The 16,296-nt window shown below is 38.5% G+C and overlaps 1 protein-coding gene across 3 annotated transcripts in view; it reads left to right on the plus strand.

Moving 5' to 3' along the window:
• The window catches only part of SHOC2 (SHOC2 leucine rich repeat scaffold protein), a 51,138-nt gene that overhangs the window by 23,320 nt on the left and 11,522 nt on the right, over positions 1-16,296 (plus strand). For all 3 annotated transcript variants that reach the window (XM_083616640.1, XM_083616641.1, XM_083616642.1), the window contains exons 3-4: positions 7,267-7,404; positions 13,403-13,533. In XM_083616640.1, coding sequence (XP_083472766.1) covers positions 7,267-7,404; positions 13,403-13,533 — 269 coding nt within the window. The remainder of the gene's footprint in view (positions 1-7,266; positions 7,405-13,402; positions 13,534-16,296) is intronic.

Here is a 16,296-nt window from a genome sequence, read left to right on the forward strand (position 1 = left end):
TCTATTATTGAAGTCACTCAAAAAATTGCCTGTTCATGCAGTGTATGCTTCTATACAGTTCTTGTAGTTGGAAACAGTTGGAGAGGGATAATAATAATAATAATAATAATAATAATAATAATAATAATAATAATAATTTATTATTTATACCCTGCCCATCTGGCTGAGTTTCCCCAGCTACTCTGGGCGGCTCCCAATCAAGTGTTAAAAACAGTACAGCGTTAAATAATAAAAACTTCCCTGAACAGGGCTGCCTTCAGATGTATTTTAAAGATAGGATAGCTGCTTATTTCCTTGACATCTGAAGGGAGGGTGTTCCACAGGGTGGGTGCCACTACCGAGAAGGCCCTCTGTCTGGTTCCCTGTAACCAGAAGGCTGTTTATTGCTGTAGACTCTTCCTTAGGGCAAGTTACACTCTAAAAACTCATAGAAACCTTGGTGGGGGGGGGTGCCTCCATTTTTGTGGCTGGAGTGAACTTAATATATTCACTTGTTTAGTAAAACTTTGGAACAAGTATTAGTTTTGCCAACCTTTGCCCACTGCAGCTTCTTTAAGTAAATACAGTGTAATTTTTTTTGCTGCTGAAGGGTATAAGGTGCACATCTAGTGCAAAATTAAGTAAAAATGGTTAGGTGTTAGGGGATGTTTGATGTGGCAGCAGCATATCTCAGCTTAGGTCATGTTGAATTTGTATAAAGTGTGTGAACTGATCTGTGGACAATTTAAAGAACAGTTTACTTTAGCTGTTAATCTCTGCCTTTGCGCAGTGATATCAGACTAATCTTTACCACTTTTATTGGTAGCTGCTTATATTTGTCTTGCTTTGGAACAAGACTTATTGCTGCTGCCCTTTTGACTTGTGTGATACCTTTGAGGAAAGCAATTGGAAATACTGTTCTCTGCTGTGTCTGTTGGGAGAAGGACTACACAGTGCTTGTGTATTTTTGTATATCCACTGTGGCTCCAGAGAAACCACCAAAGGAGGTTTATTTTTCTCTTCTCTGAACTGTTTAGTCTGAGGTGTCGCACTGTATTAAAAATGTGAAGTCCTGCCAACAGCTAATGCTACGAATTATGCATTCCTGAAGAAAACATTGGGGATCCCCTGTTGCCTAAGGTAGATCTAGCTTATTTTCCATATCTCTCTAGGAAATCCTCCATTCCATTGAAGCAAGGGTAAAGAGTGGGATAAAATTCAAAATTATAGTGAGTCACAGAAGAAGCATGAGAAATATGAAGAAACAAATGGGAGTGTCTCTGACTGAATCCAATGCATTCTTGTAATCCTAGGTTTATCTTATGCATTCTTTTATAGCTAGTTTGTTGTACATGTTCATTTCTAGAGGCACGCCATACAATTAGTTTTATTTTCACACAAAATAGCTTTATTATTCAATGCATGCATTCTCTAATAAAACTACTGACTGAAATGGTGACAGGTTTCTCTATTTTTCACAGATATGCACATGCAAGTAGCAAAGCAGGTGAAAGCTGATGCTTCTAAAATACTTCAATTTGGGGTGGTTTGGGGAAATTGCAGTAAAGGCTGACCTACATATTTTGAACATCCCTGTTGGACAGGTTTTTCAAGTAAGGGGTGGATGGTGTGTAATGGGAGTTGTTGGTTGCCATGCCCAAGAGATGTAAAGCTTATTTAATTTAATTAAAAGAAATTGTTTTCCGCTCTTCTATAAGATGAGCGTAACCTGTGCTACCTTCTGAGTTTTTCACAAGACAGCAATAGAATTGTAGATATGAGATATGATTGATGGGCAGTGCTACAGGTAAACCCAGAGCCAGTAAGACAGCTTGCAGTTGTATATGTTAGCAATGAGAGAAATGAGAATGGGTTTCTAAGAGCTTAGTGCACTCCTGATCAGAATACAAAAGATAATTGCTCTTACATGGGTAGCTGGCAGGAAAAGAAAAATGAAGGTTCATTGTTTTTGGTATACTCTACTGGCACTTTAAAAATCAACCAGGGAATAGAAATTCCAGTACAGTACTTACTATAAGCTTAGTAATATTTTTCAATGCCAGAATTTTAAAAAAATACTTCAAGTTTTTAAATTCTTAGGAGTTATAACAATATAATTTAGGTTACCTTTTTATGTAGGTAGAGAGTCTAGAAGAGGATTAATAAACACTGTTGCTAGCAGACATACACGTATGTCATTGACTGCTCTGTACTGACTTAGTTTGACTCATTTGTTTGTTACTAAAATTTTGTTTAATGCAATCAGTATGCTGGATAATGTGTGCAGGTCTCATAATACTCCTCAGTGGGCTAGCACAACTTAAGAAAAATGGAGGGGAGATGATTTCAGAGAAGAGGTCAGAAGACAAATGCTAACTGAAGCAAAAATCTAGAATTGCTAATATTCATAAGTTCCCTTTCCTTATGTGCCCAGGGAAAGCTCTCTATCCATTCCCTTTGTCATCTGCTGCAGGATTTATCACAATGTAAAGGGTTTTTAGAATTTTCAACCTGGTTACGGAGAGAGCTAGACTGTGCAGCCGGTCAGGAGAGTTGCATATCATCCTTGCAGTCTCAAATATTTTCCACCAAGTTAATTGTGGCAGGAAGAATACATCTGTACATACATACATACATACATACATACATAGTTCACAAAAAGTGAAGGTAGCCATGATGGCTGTAAGAAAAATTACTTACTTATTCAAACCTTTATTAGGCATTATACAAATAAAACGATAAAAGAAAAAGTAACATATAAAAGCCTTGAGATATATACAGAAAGGCAGCAGTTGGCTACATACATATATATATATATACATATAAAATCAGTGGTTTTCCTTGTTAACCTGCTCCTTGGAGGACTGCTACCAAAAACTCGGCTACCCCCGCCGTTACCCTTTGGTCAACGTCGGATAGGCAGAATCCCACACATTCACCTTGTTGGGGCTCCAAACCACCCAAAAGAGGGGACAGCACGCGTTGACGGGGCGTACTGTACAATGGGCACTGAAAGAGAATGTGCTCTACCGTGTCCGGGACATTCATAAAACATCTGCAGAATCTCTTGTTTCTAGGGATGTTTTGATATCTTCCCCTGACAAATGCTGAGGGAAAAACATTCAAACGGGCCAGCATAAAAGCCCTACGTTGGGCTGGAATTATTAATTTGGTGACGTAATTGGCTCTGCTATCTAAGATATTTAAATCATAGAATATGGGCGAGCAAATTTTGTTTACAGCTGTCATAATATTTTGCCTCTCGACATCCTTTAGTCTAGTTAGGATATTATGGAAAATGTATTGCTCATTAGAATTGTACAGGGGCTCCAGCTCGATGCCTAAAGATTCAATCTTTTTTTCGAGGTGCTGATACCATCTTGATTTGTAGGAGTCTTTGAGCAAATCAGCGAGCAGACTTGATGGAGGGCAGCGAAAATGGCAGCGTAACCAGTACTTTATTGAGGTGGACCAGGCCCAATATTCCATTGTGTGTATGCCTATTTCTGCACACATTGTTTCATATTTGATCACAGCTGGGAGTCCAAGAATACGTCTCAGAAAGCTGGAGTGAATCTTTTTTAAATCACTATTATATGCTTGGACCCATAGCGGGATTCCATAGAATATCTGGGATTGCACTTTTGTTTGGAATATCTGATTGGCCGCAGGAATAAATTGATTGCCTTTCTGATAATAAAAACGGGCAACTGCTGATGAGGTGCACTTTGCCTGTTTTATGGCATTTGTGCGATGATTTGCCCACCCTAAATTGCTCTGGAATAAGATTCCCAGATACCTATAGATTTTCACTTGTTGGATTTCCTGCCCTCTTATTTTCCATTTCTCTAATTTCCAACCATTCGAGAAGACCAAAATTTTTGTCTTCTCGTAATTTATAGAGAGCTTGTTACATTCGCTGTAAAGGATCAGAGAAGATATAAGACGTTTCAGACCCAAGCTCGTTAATGATAGTAGGACAGCATCGTCTGCGTATAATAACAGAGAAACTGGTTTCTGATTAAGTTTAGGGGCATGTGATTCTATTTTTTGAAGGTGATCTGGCAAGTCTGATAAAAATAAATTAAATAGGAAGGGGGCAAGAATACACCCTTGTTTTACCCCTTTCGAGTTTGGGATGTCTGATGAAAGGTGACCTTTGGTGTTAAGTTTGACTTGACAGATATTGGAAGAGTATAAATTTTTTATTAGGATCAATAAGCGCTGATCAATTTTTAATTCTGCGAGTTTCCTCCACAGCTTTGGGCGGTCAATTGAGTCAAATGCACCACGAAAATCTACAAAAGCAGCAAATATCTTAGATTGCCTTTGAGATCTGTATTTTTCAACCAAATGCATAAGTATAAGGCAGTGGTCTAATGTAGAGCAACCTTTGGAGAAACCTATTTGTTCTTTCCCTGGTAAATTTAGATTTTTCATCCAGGTAAGGAGTTTAGATAAAAGGTGCTTAGCGTAGATTTTCCCTATCACTGATAATAGGCTTATCGGTCTATAATTCCTTGGTTCTTTTGGGTCGCCATTTTTAAAAATTGGGATAATTATTGATCTTAACCATATCTCAGGTATGATCCCATATTTATCTATGAGAGTAAACAATTGAGCTAAGGGTTCTGCCCACCAATCTATATAGGTCTTAAATAATTCTATTGGTAGACCGTCTGGCCCAGGAGATTTCCCCGATTTGAAATTTTTAACTATCTCTCTAATTTCCTCTTCTTCTACCCTTGGCCACTCCTGGAGTTTATTGATTTTATTTTTAGTGGTTTCATTTCCTTTAAGTTCACTGTGTAGATTGTTAAATACAGATGTAAAATATTGGGACCATTTGGATTCTGCAATTGGTGGTAGAGTTAGTTGATTTTCGGCTTTCAATCCTCCGTACACTAGGTTCCAGAACGCTTTGTTATTTTTACTCTGAATTGAGTCGAGTAATTGTAGCCATTTTTGGGTTGCATATTTCTGTTTCTTTTCGGCCAGAATGTAATGATATTTTCTTTTTTCATCAAGATAAGAGGGCTCTAGTTTAGTGCGATTATTTTTAAATGTTTGGCGCAGTTTTCTTTTTAGCTGGAAACATTCATCATCAAACCAAGGGCTAGCGCTATGTTTAAGTACCCAAACTTTAGGTGGAGTACTAAGTTCTACGAACATTTGGAAGATTTCATTATAAATTTTCGGAATATCGCTGTAGGAATTAGTGGTCTTTAAGTTGGATAATACTTGTTTTCTCAGGTTGGCTGTAAGTTTTTGCCCCACTACTGCACTCATTTCCTGGGACCATTTTAATTGGGTCATTTGTTTGTATTGAGAGGGTTCTATAATATTGTGCTTGGTTATTTTGGTTTCATCCTTTAAGTTAATAGACAACAATAATGGCTGATGGTCGCTTTCAGTACGCGTTCCGATTTTGAGGTCCATAATCGAATTTATAATATTATAAGGGACAAGAATATAGTCGATGACACTGCATCCTCGGGGGGAGAAGTATGTAAACTCCCCGCTTCTATCGCCTTTTGTTGAACCGTTCACAATCTGCAAATTAAAGTTGTTACATAATTCAAGTAGGCGTAAGCCTTCGTTGTTTACAGCCCTATCTCTGGAGAATCGTCCTATTTTCAGGGCATGTGCGATATCATTGTCAGTATTCCAATTTAGTTTGCTACATAGTTGTTCATTGTTGGTTCCCACTCTGGCATTAAAATCACCTGCTATTATCAATGAGGCATTTGGGTATTTAGCGGTCAAATTTTCTATATAAAAGGTTAGTTGTGACCAATTTTCACTGTTGCTGTTGTTTTTGGATGGGGGGATATAGACATTTACAAGTAGCAAAGTATCTTCTTTTTGGGTTAAAAGTAGGGCTTGTGCAAGTGGCAAGCATTTTTCTAGCTGCTTGATTTCAAACCCTAAGTTGTCTTTGATCATACAACAGAACCCTGCTTTCGGCCGGCCCTTCGTGTTTGTTTTCAATGCGGGTTTCGTATAGGAGGAGAATCCATTGATTTTAATATCTCTAGTTGACCATGTTTCTTGTAGAAGTATTAATTCAAAATCTTTAAAGAAGTTCATTAGGTCTGGGTCTCCGTCTTTGTTTCCGTAAGAAAAATTATAAAATCTGCATCATGGCAACACCTTTACTAGGCCAACCAAAGTGTCTCAAAGTAGCGTGCAAGCTTTTGCGTTCTGGAAGATGCTCCATCAGGCTAGATTGTAAACAAAATGGGATGGACAGGAAACAGGCTGACTCTATAAAAGTCTCCGTTTAGTCATAGTCTTATGATGGAACATAGGAGTGGCAGACCTTCAGATGGGGCTCTGCTAGGTGATATGCAGGTTTCAGGTTGCATCTAAGGCTGCTGGAAAGAAAATAGGATGATTAATCCCCCTATCTTTGAAAAGATAAAGTTGAGCAGTTACTTGCATCCATCTCCATCCTTAGGTGAAACACAAAGGTTTCATAGTAGGTGGAAAATGGGAATTAAAAGCAATCAGTTTGTTTTTATATAAGCTAAACTGGAGATTCGGTTCAAGTGAAGAAAAAAACGAACATTACTGTTTTCCACGTATCTGTGCGTCTCAATGAGATGTGAGATTCCTCCCTCCTTAAATGAAAGCATGACAGTATTAAGTAGCCTATATATAGGAGAAAGTGTGTGTGTTTTAATGAGGGAAAATGTATAAATAAGACAGGTTTTTCATCTTCATTGTGAGAAATGGTAGATTTGCTGTTTCTGCTAGAGTTCTACTTATACAGAATCCATATCTGCATCTGTTTCTATAACATTTTAAAGAAAAGCACTCGTATCAGTTGTTTTATCAGAAGTAATTAGGTTCATGGGACTTACTTCCAGGTAAGTAAGCAAAGAATTCCAGCCTCAAATTCCTGCCTTAAATTAGAATTAATCAGTTCTTGCCAGGTTTTTAATTTAGGGAAAACTGTCCTTATAAATACCATGACAGCAAGATAATTTTAGTACTGTGAAAAGTACTAGGTATAAGAGCAGCCACGTTGGTGCAAAACAGAAAAAGAAATTTAAAATGCAGATTCTTCTATTGGGAAGAATACCAGCACCATACAATTACTATTCTTATTCCTACTTTACTACATTACATTGAGAAGAGAAATTGTGAAATTGTGTGGGTTGGGATTAGAGGTTGAAACTTGACAATGCCATGCATGCCTTAAAGGTGGCCTTTTGCGTCTGCACTGTTTAGTCCTGGGCAGAACAATGACTAATTAATACTTGTATCTTTGTGCACTTTCAGGTGAGTTGTTTAACCTCATAACACTGGATGTAGCACACAATCAGCTTGAGCATCTTCCAAAGGAGATTGGAAATTGTACACAGATCACCAAACTTGACCTACAGCACAACGAGCTCCTGGACCTTCCAGATACCATAGGTATGTAAATATGTAAATATCTTTATTTTTTGGCTTCACATTTTGGGGAGTGTGACTAGTCCAGGGTAATCCAATGCAGGCATTTGGACTTATCCCTTGCCATTCTGTGCCCAAATCTCTAGCGACATTTGCTGGGAATCAATATTGAAGGCAGGTAAATATAGCAGCTAATTAGTCTAAAGATGACCAACAGTAATGATCATTGCTTAAATACATGCTTTTAATGTAACTTTTAAAAATTAAATTTGATTTGACAAGATTTGTGATTATCTTATTCTGCAACTGCTAAAATTTACTCATTTTGAAATTTATAAAGTTTATTTTTTTGTAAAAAATCTAGCTGTATTTCTGAAAAACCTTTTGCTACCACCTAAATGGAAATACTGTTTGTAAACTTCAACATGAATGGAATGAATATTCTTTCTAAACTGCTTTAATAACTCCATGTTACCACATGTTTGCCTGTGTAGTGAATTACAGTTATTTAGTTAATTTGTGCAATTTATTGATTTAGTACAAATTATTTCCTGTGAGTGGAAATTTATATTTCCCCAAAGGACATTTTCTCATTGCTCAAACTTGTATGTAGACAACACGAATAACAAATCCCAAAGCTTAATGGGTGTCAAAAAATTACCCATGAACAGTATTTTGGCCTTATGGGAGAAACCCATGTCCTAGAATCCTGATCCATCTCCAGGTTTTCCATAGCCCTAGAAGGACTGTTTTTAACCGTTTCTCAGAGCTCCCTCAAGCACTAATTTTGATGAAGTCCAGCAAAGAGACTTCAGCCTAGCAACTCCAGAGACCATATCCAGAAGCCTTGCATCAGCTCTAATTATATTGAGATCTTTGACATTGTTTTTTCTGCCAAGGCTTTGGACTGCTTAATCTGAGTTTTAAATAGGTTGAGGATAACCTGCAGGAGGCTGATGTCTTCTTCAGCTGAATATATATATATATATATATATATATATATGATGTGTGTGTGTGTGTGTGTGTGTGTGTATGAGCTCAACCCAGGTTGTTACATACCTCCCCCACATACATGGTTTTGCATCCCCTGCTCCATCTACTTTGTAGAGTAAGGGGTGGTTGACATGGTTTTGTCTCAAGAGCCACATTCACCCTTGACCAGCTCTCCAGAGGCTACATGCCAGCGGTGGGTGTGACCACCCCACGCTCATCCATGTAGGCTCTTGCAAGCATGAACACACACCATGTATACACAAACACATACACACAGACACATGTGTGTTTGGACATGGTACAAGCACACAGCTTCCCTTCCTCCAACTCAGCTGATCCAAACAGATCAGTTGAGGAAGGGAGTGATCGACTTACTCCCTTGTAACTTTACAGAACTTTTGTTTGGCATTAGCTTTTGCAGGCAAGATTCTGCCTGTCAGATTTAGATTTCAGCCCACACAAGGATTTTGAATAGTGAAATTGCTAATAGGTTTTGCCATTTCAGATGATTATCGTAACTTAGATATTGACACCATCATATGTGTGTTCAGGCATCATTCCAGGTATTATTGATGTCCCATCATTAAGGTTCAACATGCCTTCCCAGAGACTTCTGTAAAGATCATAAAGGGTGTGTGTGTGTGTGTGTGTGTGTGTGTGTGTGTGTGAAAACTGACAACAGTTTTCCTTGCAACATCTAGCACTTGGCTCCAGTGGACCATAGGTGTGCATTGGATGCATGAAAATTTAATTGTTAGCAGCATGAAACATTTGCCTGAAAGTCAGTGCTTAAATCTTGAAATTAACAAACACAACAGAGTAGATGGGCTTGTGGTCCTAAAGTCTGTCTGTCTGTCTTTAACTTCAGTCTTCAGCAGAATTTTTGTTTCATTTCAATTAGAGATTAAATGTAATCATCTTCAAGCAGATTGTAGCAGTCACTCACCTCTTAGTTATTTCAAGAACTACACACCAATCTCTGAACTCAACCGACTGCGTTTTTTCTCCCCCTTTGTACCTTCTTTTGGGAATGGTTTGCTATAGATAATATAGGTTTCTAATTATTGAAACAGATGTCAAAGCGATAAATAACTACCTGACATTCAGAAGACATCTTAAGGCAGCCCTGTTCAGGGAAGTTTTTAATCTGTGATATTTTAGTGTATTTTTGGTTTCTATGGAAGCCGCCCAGAGTGGCTGGGGAAACCCAGCCAGATGGGCGGGGTACAAATAATAAATTATTATTATTATTATTATTATTATTATTATTATTATTATTATTATAGTGGAAATCAAGCTGACAGAAGCTGAGCTCTTATATAGAATTACTGTTTGTAAAGGGGCATTTTTGGTGGTGGTTCCCTTTAAAGGATCCCTGTGTCTAAGGATGTGAACAAGTTGTTTGGAGAGCTTCAGTTTATTTGTTAGTTCATATTTTTATTTTTTAAATCTAAGTATTTATGTTCTGCATTCCCAAGCAAATAACCTTTACAAAGTGACTAACGAACTAAGCAAATAGTATACATGCTTTTAAAAACCATCACAATTACCACCCATATTTCCCTTAATATAAATTTATTTGCTGAATTAATATCCCACCCAAATTACCCCAGATCAGTTCCTCATCAATTTATTTTCCTTCAGTTAATTTCACTCCCAGATTCTGCTTAAAATCATTCCCTCCATAATTAATAACCTCAAATTACATCCTGATAAGCCCTACTTAGTTCCCCATACCCTATCCAGATAATCCCAAATTGATCTCTCCCCGAAGTCATTACCAACCCAGATACTGTTCTAAATTTGTTTCATTTAAATTAACCATCAATCCTTATCTTTACTGGAGAGGTGGTTGCCTATTGCTGCAAGTCCTTCTGCATTAAAAGAGACACTTGCCCAAGTCCTGCCTCTGTAGTTCTTGTAAATAACCTGTGTGAAAGCAAAGTTTAGAAAACATCATCTTCCTGGTTTCTTATATATATCTCCAACTAATCAAAAAGGTACGTAAATTAAAGGTTGTAGCCCATCTTTTTAAAAAAGAGAAACGCTTCTAGGAAGAGTTTCCTATAATTAAATAGCTTGTACTGTGTGTAGACTTGCTCCTTGCAAAAAAGCCTCACACTCTTCAGGATAGCCTGGTACCTTGCTATTGCTCGAGACTCCATCATCCCTATTGCACTTATTGTGGATGACTGCTTGATGAAGATGAGAGTCAAGTAGTTCTCATACGAACTTATCACTGCTGTTCACTAAGGTGAACAGAGAGTTAAGGACTTCAATGGTAGGTGGATCCCAAGCCCTGCAATATGAAATCTGGCCCACTGTATTCGGATACATATGCTTTAACTTGAATAATTTTCAAAAGCTTTTCATAGGCCTTTTTCTGTAACCTTCACCATTTTGATCCATTGCTAGCAGGGATTCCTAAGAGGAGCTATCTTGGCAGTTTGCAAATATTAAAGAGGCTTGAGAAAACAATTGCTTACTCTTCCTACTGAGATCCACTGAGGTTACAGGAAAATAGATTTTGCTACAGACTTAATGTATCTGTTGTGCTCTTTACCCTGGCCTCTTCTTGCATTCTGGGCTACTTAATATCCTCATAGGACTTCTCTAAATGCTTTGACTATCAGCATTATTTTTGAAAGGTCAAGTGTCACCCCCAGACTGGCTATTAAAATAGTCATTTAGGTGAATGGAGTTAAAGTTGTAGGTCCAACTTTTTAATCTTGCCATTGTGTGTTTGTTAGACCTCGTTGACGGTGTAAGCAGTGATAATCTTCATCATTCTGGTCTTTATTAATTCAAAATTTAAGTTATGAACAGCTTACTTAGAAAAAGAAGGAGTGTTGAGCCGCTAATTCTGTGGGAAGCTTTGTGTAACAAGGAAAGTGCAGATGTAAAGTCCTGTACTTTGGAAACAAATCCAGGCAAGTTCAATACAAGCATCTTCTAAATGCCTATGAGCAAAAAGTTGTTATGGGCAAAGGTTACAAGCATCACTGTAATTTGGTACCTCGTCTATTTCTGTATTACTCATGCTGTGCTAGGTGGCTAAGCATCAATTTGTATGAAGCTTTCAGGTCCTTTGTGTTTGGGATCTGGTTCCCATAAGCCAGCCTTTATCAACCTGTGGGTCCCCAGATGTTGTTGAACTACAACTCCCATCACCCCTAGCTAGCAAGGCCAGAGCGTCTCCATTCGTCCTCATGTCTCTCTACTTTGTTTCCATTGTGGCTACAGAAAAAGGGAAATCTGTCTATCGGTCCTGTTTTTTCACCACCAGCCTGTTTGACAGAAGGCAGTTGTTTTAACTCACATGCTAAGACGCTAGTATCCTACATTTCAGGGCTGGAATAGGGGAGAATTTCCTCCCCTCTGCAGGCAGCATGTAAACCTAGGCTACTAGCCTCTTAGCAAGCTAGTCAAAAAATGTGAAAGCTACTAACTTTTGTGGCGCTGTGGGTTAAACCACAGAGCCTAGGACTTGCCGATCAGAAGGTTGGCGGTTTGAATCCCCGCGACGGGGTGAGCTCCCGTTGCTTGGTCCCAGCTCCTGCCAACCCAGCAGTTCGAAAGTATGTCAAAGTACAAGTAGATAAATAGGTACCGCTCCGGCGGGAAGGTAAACAGCATTTCCATGCGCTGCTCTGGTTTGCCAGAAGCGGCTTAGTCATGCTGGCCACATGACCCGGAAGCTGTGTGCTGGCTCCCTCGGCCAATAAAGCGAGATGAGCGCCGCAACCCCAGAGTCAGTCACAACTGGACCTAATGGTCAGGGGTCCCTTTACCTTTTTACTAACTTTTGTGAGTTTATTTACAAGACTGTGATACTTGATAGACAAAAAATTGTCTGTGTCTTCCTTTTTGCATAGCAGAGAACAGAGCACATAAGATTAGATTGCTTTGTGTGATCTAGTTTTCCATTGGCAAAGTAGGTAGCCAGAACTCGCTTATGTCTGTTTGCAAACTTCCCTAGAATCGTGATTAGTATGTTTTATGAGTGTGAAGCTTATGTTTCCAGGAAAAGGGAGGGATGTCATTCTGCCCAAAGGTGCTGCAGAGTGTGATGGTGGCATGCAAATTTACACTTTAAGCTTCTGTGGCAATCATTCTTCTTATTGGTCTGAGAAATAGCTAAGCTTGGTAATAAAAATGGATATGGACAAAGGTGTCATAAAAAGCCAGTATTAATTTTTTTTATAATCATGACTATAAATATATTTCTGCAGTAACAAAGTTTTTATTCTTCACCTGTGAATTCTGTTTAAACTGCCAATCCTAAGAAATTTATCTCCCACACCTAATAAGAGCACCTTGTAGCAAAAAACATTTAACTGTAATTTTGCATCTCATGAAGTTTTATAGACTGACAAGTGTTGGGGCTTTCTGTTGACGAAATGGATAGCTTGCCCTGGCAATATTGATCTTATGCTCAGTGCACCAAGAGAGATGTATCAATTTGCAATATAGTCTCATGGGTTAAGTTCAGAAAGCATTAGGGGATGGCAGCAGGTTTTTCATTAATTATCCGCTGGCACATGCAGCTCACATGCAAGGTTTTTATGTCCTTAATTGTATTGCTTTTGACGTCTGCTAATTTCCCCTTCCTCTGTTCTTGCAGAAATGCTTACCCTTGTAATCTGAAATGTGTAAAGTGGTCTAAAGTACTAGAGTGATGAGTGGCCAGTAATGTTTAAAAAGAAACAAACAGAAAAACTTAGATGTATGCTTTGAGAGAATTGCTGGGCAGCTAGAGATGAAAGCAAAGCTGAGTAGTGTAAATTGATTACACCAAAATGGGACATAGCTGAAATTCTGAATCCTTCACCAGTGTTTGCATCTATACTTGGGAAATCCTTTGAAAATATGCTGCTCAAAATATGCAGAGATATTATTGTGGAAAGAATGTGTTTACTGAAAAATAAAAACTCTAGGAATTGGTTCTTTTCCAAGAAAATGCAACCAGTGGGAGTCCCCTTCTCCCAGCTTCTAAAGCAAATCTCTCTTAACCCTCTTTTGTTTTTAGGAAACCTGTCCAGTCTGAAAAGCCTCGGGCTGAGGTATAACCGGCTCTCAGCAATACCCAGGTCTCTAGCACAGTGCAGTAAACTTGATGAACTGAATTTGGAGAACAACATGATTTCTGCTTTACCAGAGGTGAGGCATTCTACAGTTTTTGTATGATTGCAGCTTAATGTTGTTTAAATGTTGCTCTAAAGCACTGGAACCAGCATTAGTTTTATTGAAGACAAATGCTCTGGAAATGGAAGGCTGCTGAAATTTGCCAAATTGGATGTAAACTATTAGCATTAGCACTAATTGAATGGGAATGAATGGATATTGCTTGAAGAAGTTGCTGCTGTGAGAAAGTTGCCTGGAAGCTTTTAAGAACAAAGCTGAATTGCCCCTCCCAAGCGCATTATGAAAGTTACTCAAGTGTAATTAAATATACAAAGGAGACTGACAGCAAAACAGATTGCTTTATTATAAGATAAGTTTGGCTCCCAATCCAAAAACTCTTTTAACAAATAAAAATGCTTTATTCAGAAGTGCTAGTCTGTGTATAAATTGTAATTGTTGCTGAAAAGAGCCACTTGCATGTTAGTGTAGTGGGGTAATCCATTAAAGCAAGTCTCTCTGGCAGCAGAAGAAAGAAAACATTTGTAAAGAAAACTGCAGAATTGCAAAATATACCAAGCTCATGATGATGCAATGCCTAATAAACATTAGATCTTAAAAGACTAGTTTGGGAGAGGCAGCTGTCCAACAGTATTCATAAATAGTAAGTACTTTGTTTCTTTTCGAAGCAGTACATTCATTAGCCAGCCTCTTCTCTGATCCCTAAAAAAATAATAATCAGTGTGTTTGAAAATGGCTAAAAAATGTAATATCTATGTGGCTGAGTTTATTATGACAGCCTTCAGCATCAAGCTTTTGCAGATTTCAATATTCTTTGAAAAGTCGGTGGTGCCAAAGCTCCATTGCAATCTTTGGCATGAAGAACTCTCTTAAATATGATTAATATGAAATACCTTATGAGTTTAGGGCAACATGCAGACTTTTGCTCACTCGCTGTGCTCTCCTCAAGTCTGCTCTGGAGGTACCCCAGCACTCTGGAACAGATTTTGGGAGGGTGGGCTTGGGGCTGCAGGAGAAAGAAGAAGAAGGGGAAGTCCTCTTGTACCAGTAAAAATATGTTCTGCTGGAGGGTGGTTACTGCTGGATATTTTGAGAGTTCACTGATGGAAATTCCTATAACTAGTACTTGATAGCATCTTGCTCTCATTTTTAAAATGATTAATGTTGTGCAAGTTTACCAGTATTCCATCATTACAGGCATCATGATGCAATATTAATTTCATCAGAAAGAAAGTTTGGCATAAGAAACCAGAAGAGGAAACTTTTAGTGATATCCCATGGTGTTACTCTGTTGATGGAAGGCATCCCTTAGTGGAAGAGGGGAAGAGGCAATGTTCTGCAATTTCCTCCCCACCCCTTTGTAGCCACCCATGGCTCCCTATTTTGTTTCGTTGGGTTTCCATCCTGCATAAAATTGGGCCCAGCGGGCTGAGCTTGTGTCGCGTTTCCAAAAAATGGTCTCCCTTCCCCAATCTATTAATGGATATTTTCCATCAATCAATCTCTTTATTATGGTCAATGACCAGTAATTTCCTTTCATTGGTGGAACATTACTGTTCGATACTACTCTTTGTAATTTCTGAATTACAAAGTAGGAATATGACACCATTTTAGTAAATAAAGGAAACCAATCCTGTCTTCAGGTGCTTTTCTTTTTCATATATAACAGCTTGCCTGGTGAATGATATAATCTGTTTGAATCTGTTTTGTGTTTGTTTCAATCGTTACTTACAGTTATTTGTCAGAAGCGTAAACTTAAAAAATATTGAGGGTGCAGTTTAAAGCCCCAGACTTGTTAATCCTAAAAGTACGTACCTTATCTGAGCGCACAGTGTAATGGAACAAAAATTTACAGTTGCCTCATTCTCCCTGCAACAGCTGATGTCCCCCAAAAGTCCTCTTTGGGTGACACAGGCAGGTTCCTGAATACTGTGGCCTGGAGGGTGTGTGTGGAGAGGATGGGAAACTTGGTTTTCATGAACTTGCTTAAGCTAACTCCCCTTAAATCCAGCTCAATTTGGAGCAATTCCTGTGTACCTCAGCTGTCCTCTGTTCCCCATTCCACATTGTTCAGGGTATCCTTGGGCACAAATGGCTGCAGGGTGTGAAGATATAGGAAGCGTTCTTCCCGTGAAATTCCTTTTTTAGGATCCAAGCTGTTTTCTTTAAAGTAAGGCTGTCACCCAGTTAAAGATAGTTTAGTCTATTGCTTCGGCATAAATTTACATTTAAATAAAGCAATAATTCCTAAGAAACATGCATGCTTCTATTTCATGTATGGGCATGTTACAGTGGACACCATCTTAGAACTTCCAAGATGGTGCCTGCTGCCACAGTTGTGGTAAGTTCTTACATTAAAAGTACAAGCAGTTTGCTTAAATCTTGCCAATTCAATTGGGGAAAGGGTTCTTTCTTAGTTGACTGAAAGTTTTTCATCTATTAGTCTAACAGATTACTTGACTAAAAGTTGCAACCCCACTTAAAAGTACTCTAGTTTTAGACAGCAATGGATGCAGCAACAGCTGTTTGGATGGAGAATTGATTGTGCCTATCAAATGAAACCATAGCACAGGTCTTATGGAAGCACTGGTTTCCACAAAAATGAGATAAGCAATGCTGTGTTATATAATGCCTGTTACATGAGGATGCAACAATAAATGGTAAGGTGACTATAAGTTAAATCTCTGGCACAACCTCAGCCATGAATTACATGGCTCTCCCTTTCCATAGGCTGAGTTTGTTACAAAGTGCGAAAGTACTATAATTGGCTGAGCTATGTAG

The sequence above is a fragment of the Podarcis filfolensis genome, assembly GCF_964270895.1.
Source record: "Podarcis filfolensis genome assembly, chromosome: 5".
In the NCBI taxonomy this organism is placed as follows: domain Eukaryota; kingdom Metazoa; phylum Chordata; class Lepidosauria; order Squamata; family Lacertidae; genus Podarcis; species Podarcis filfolensis.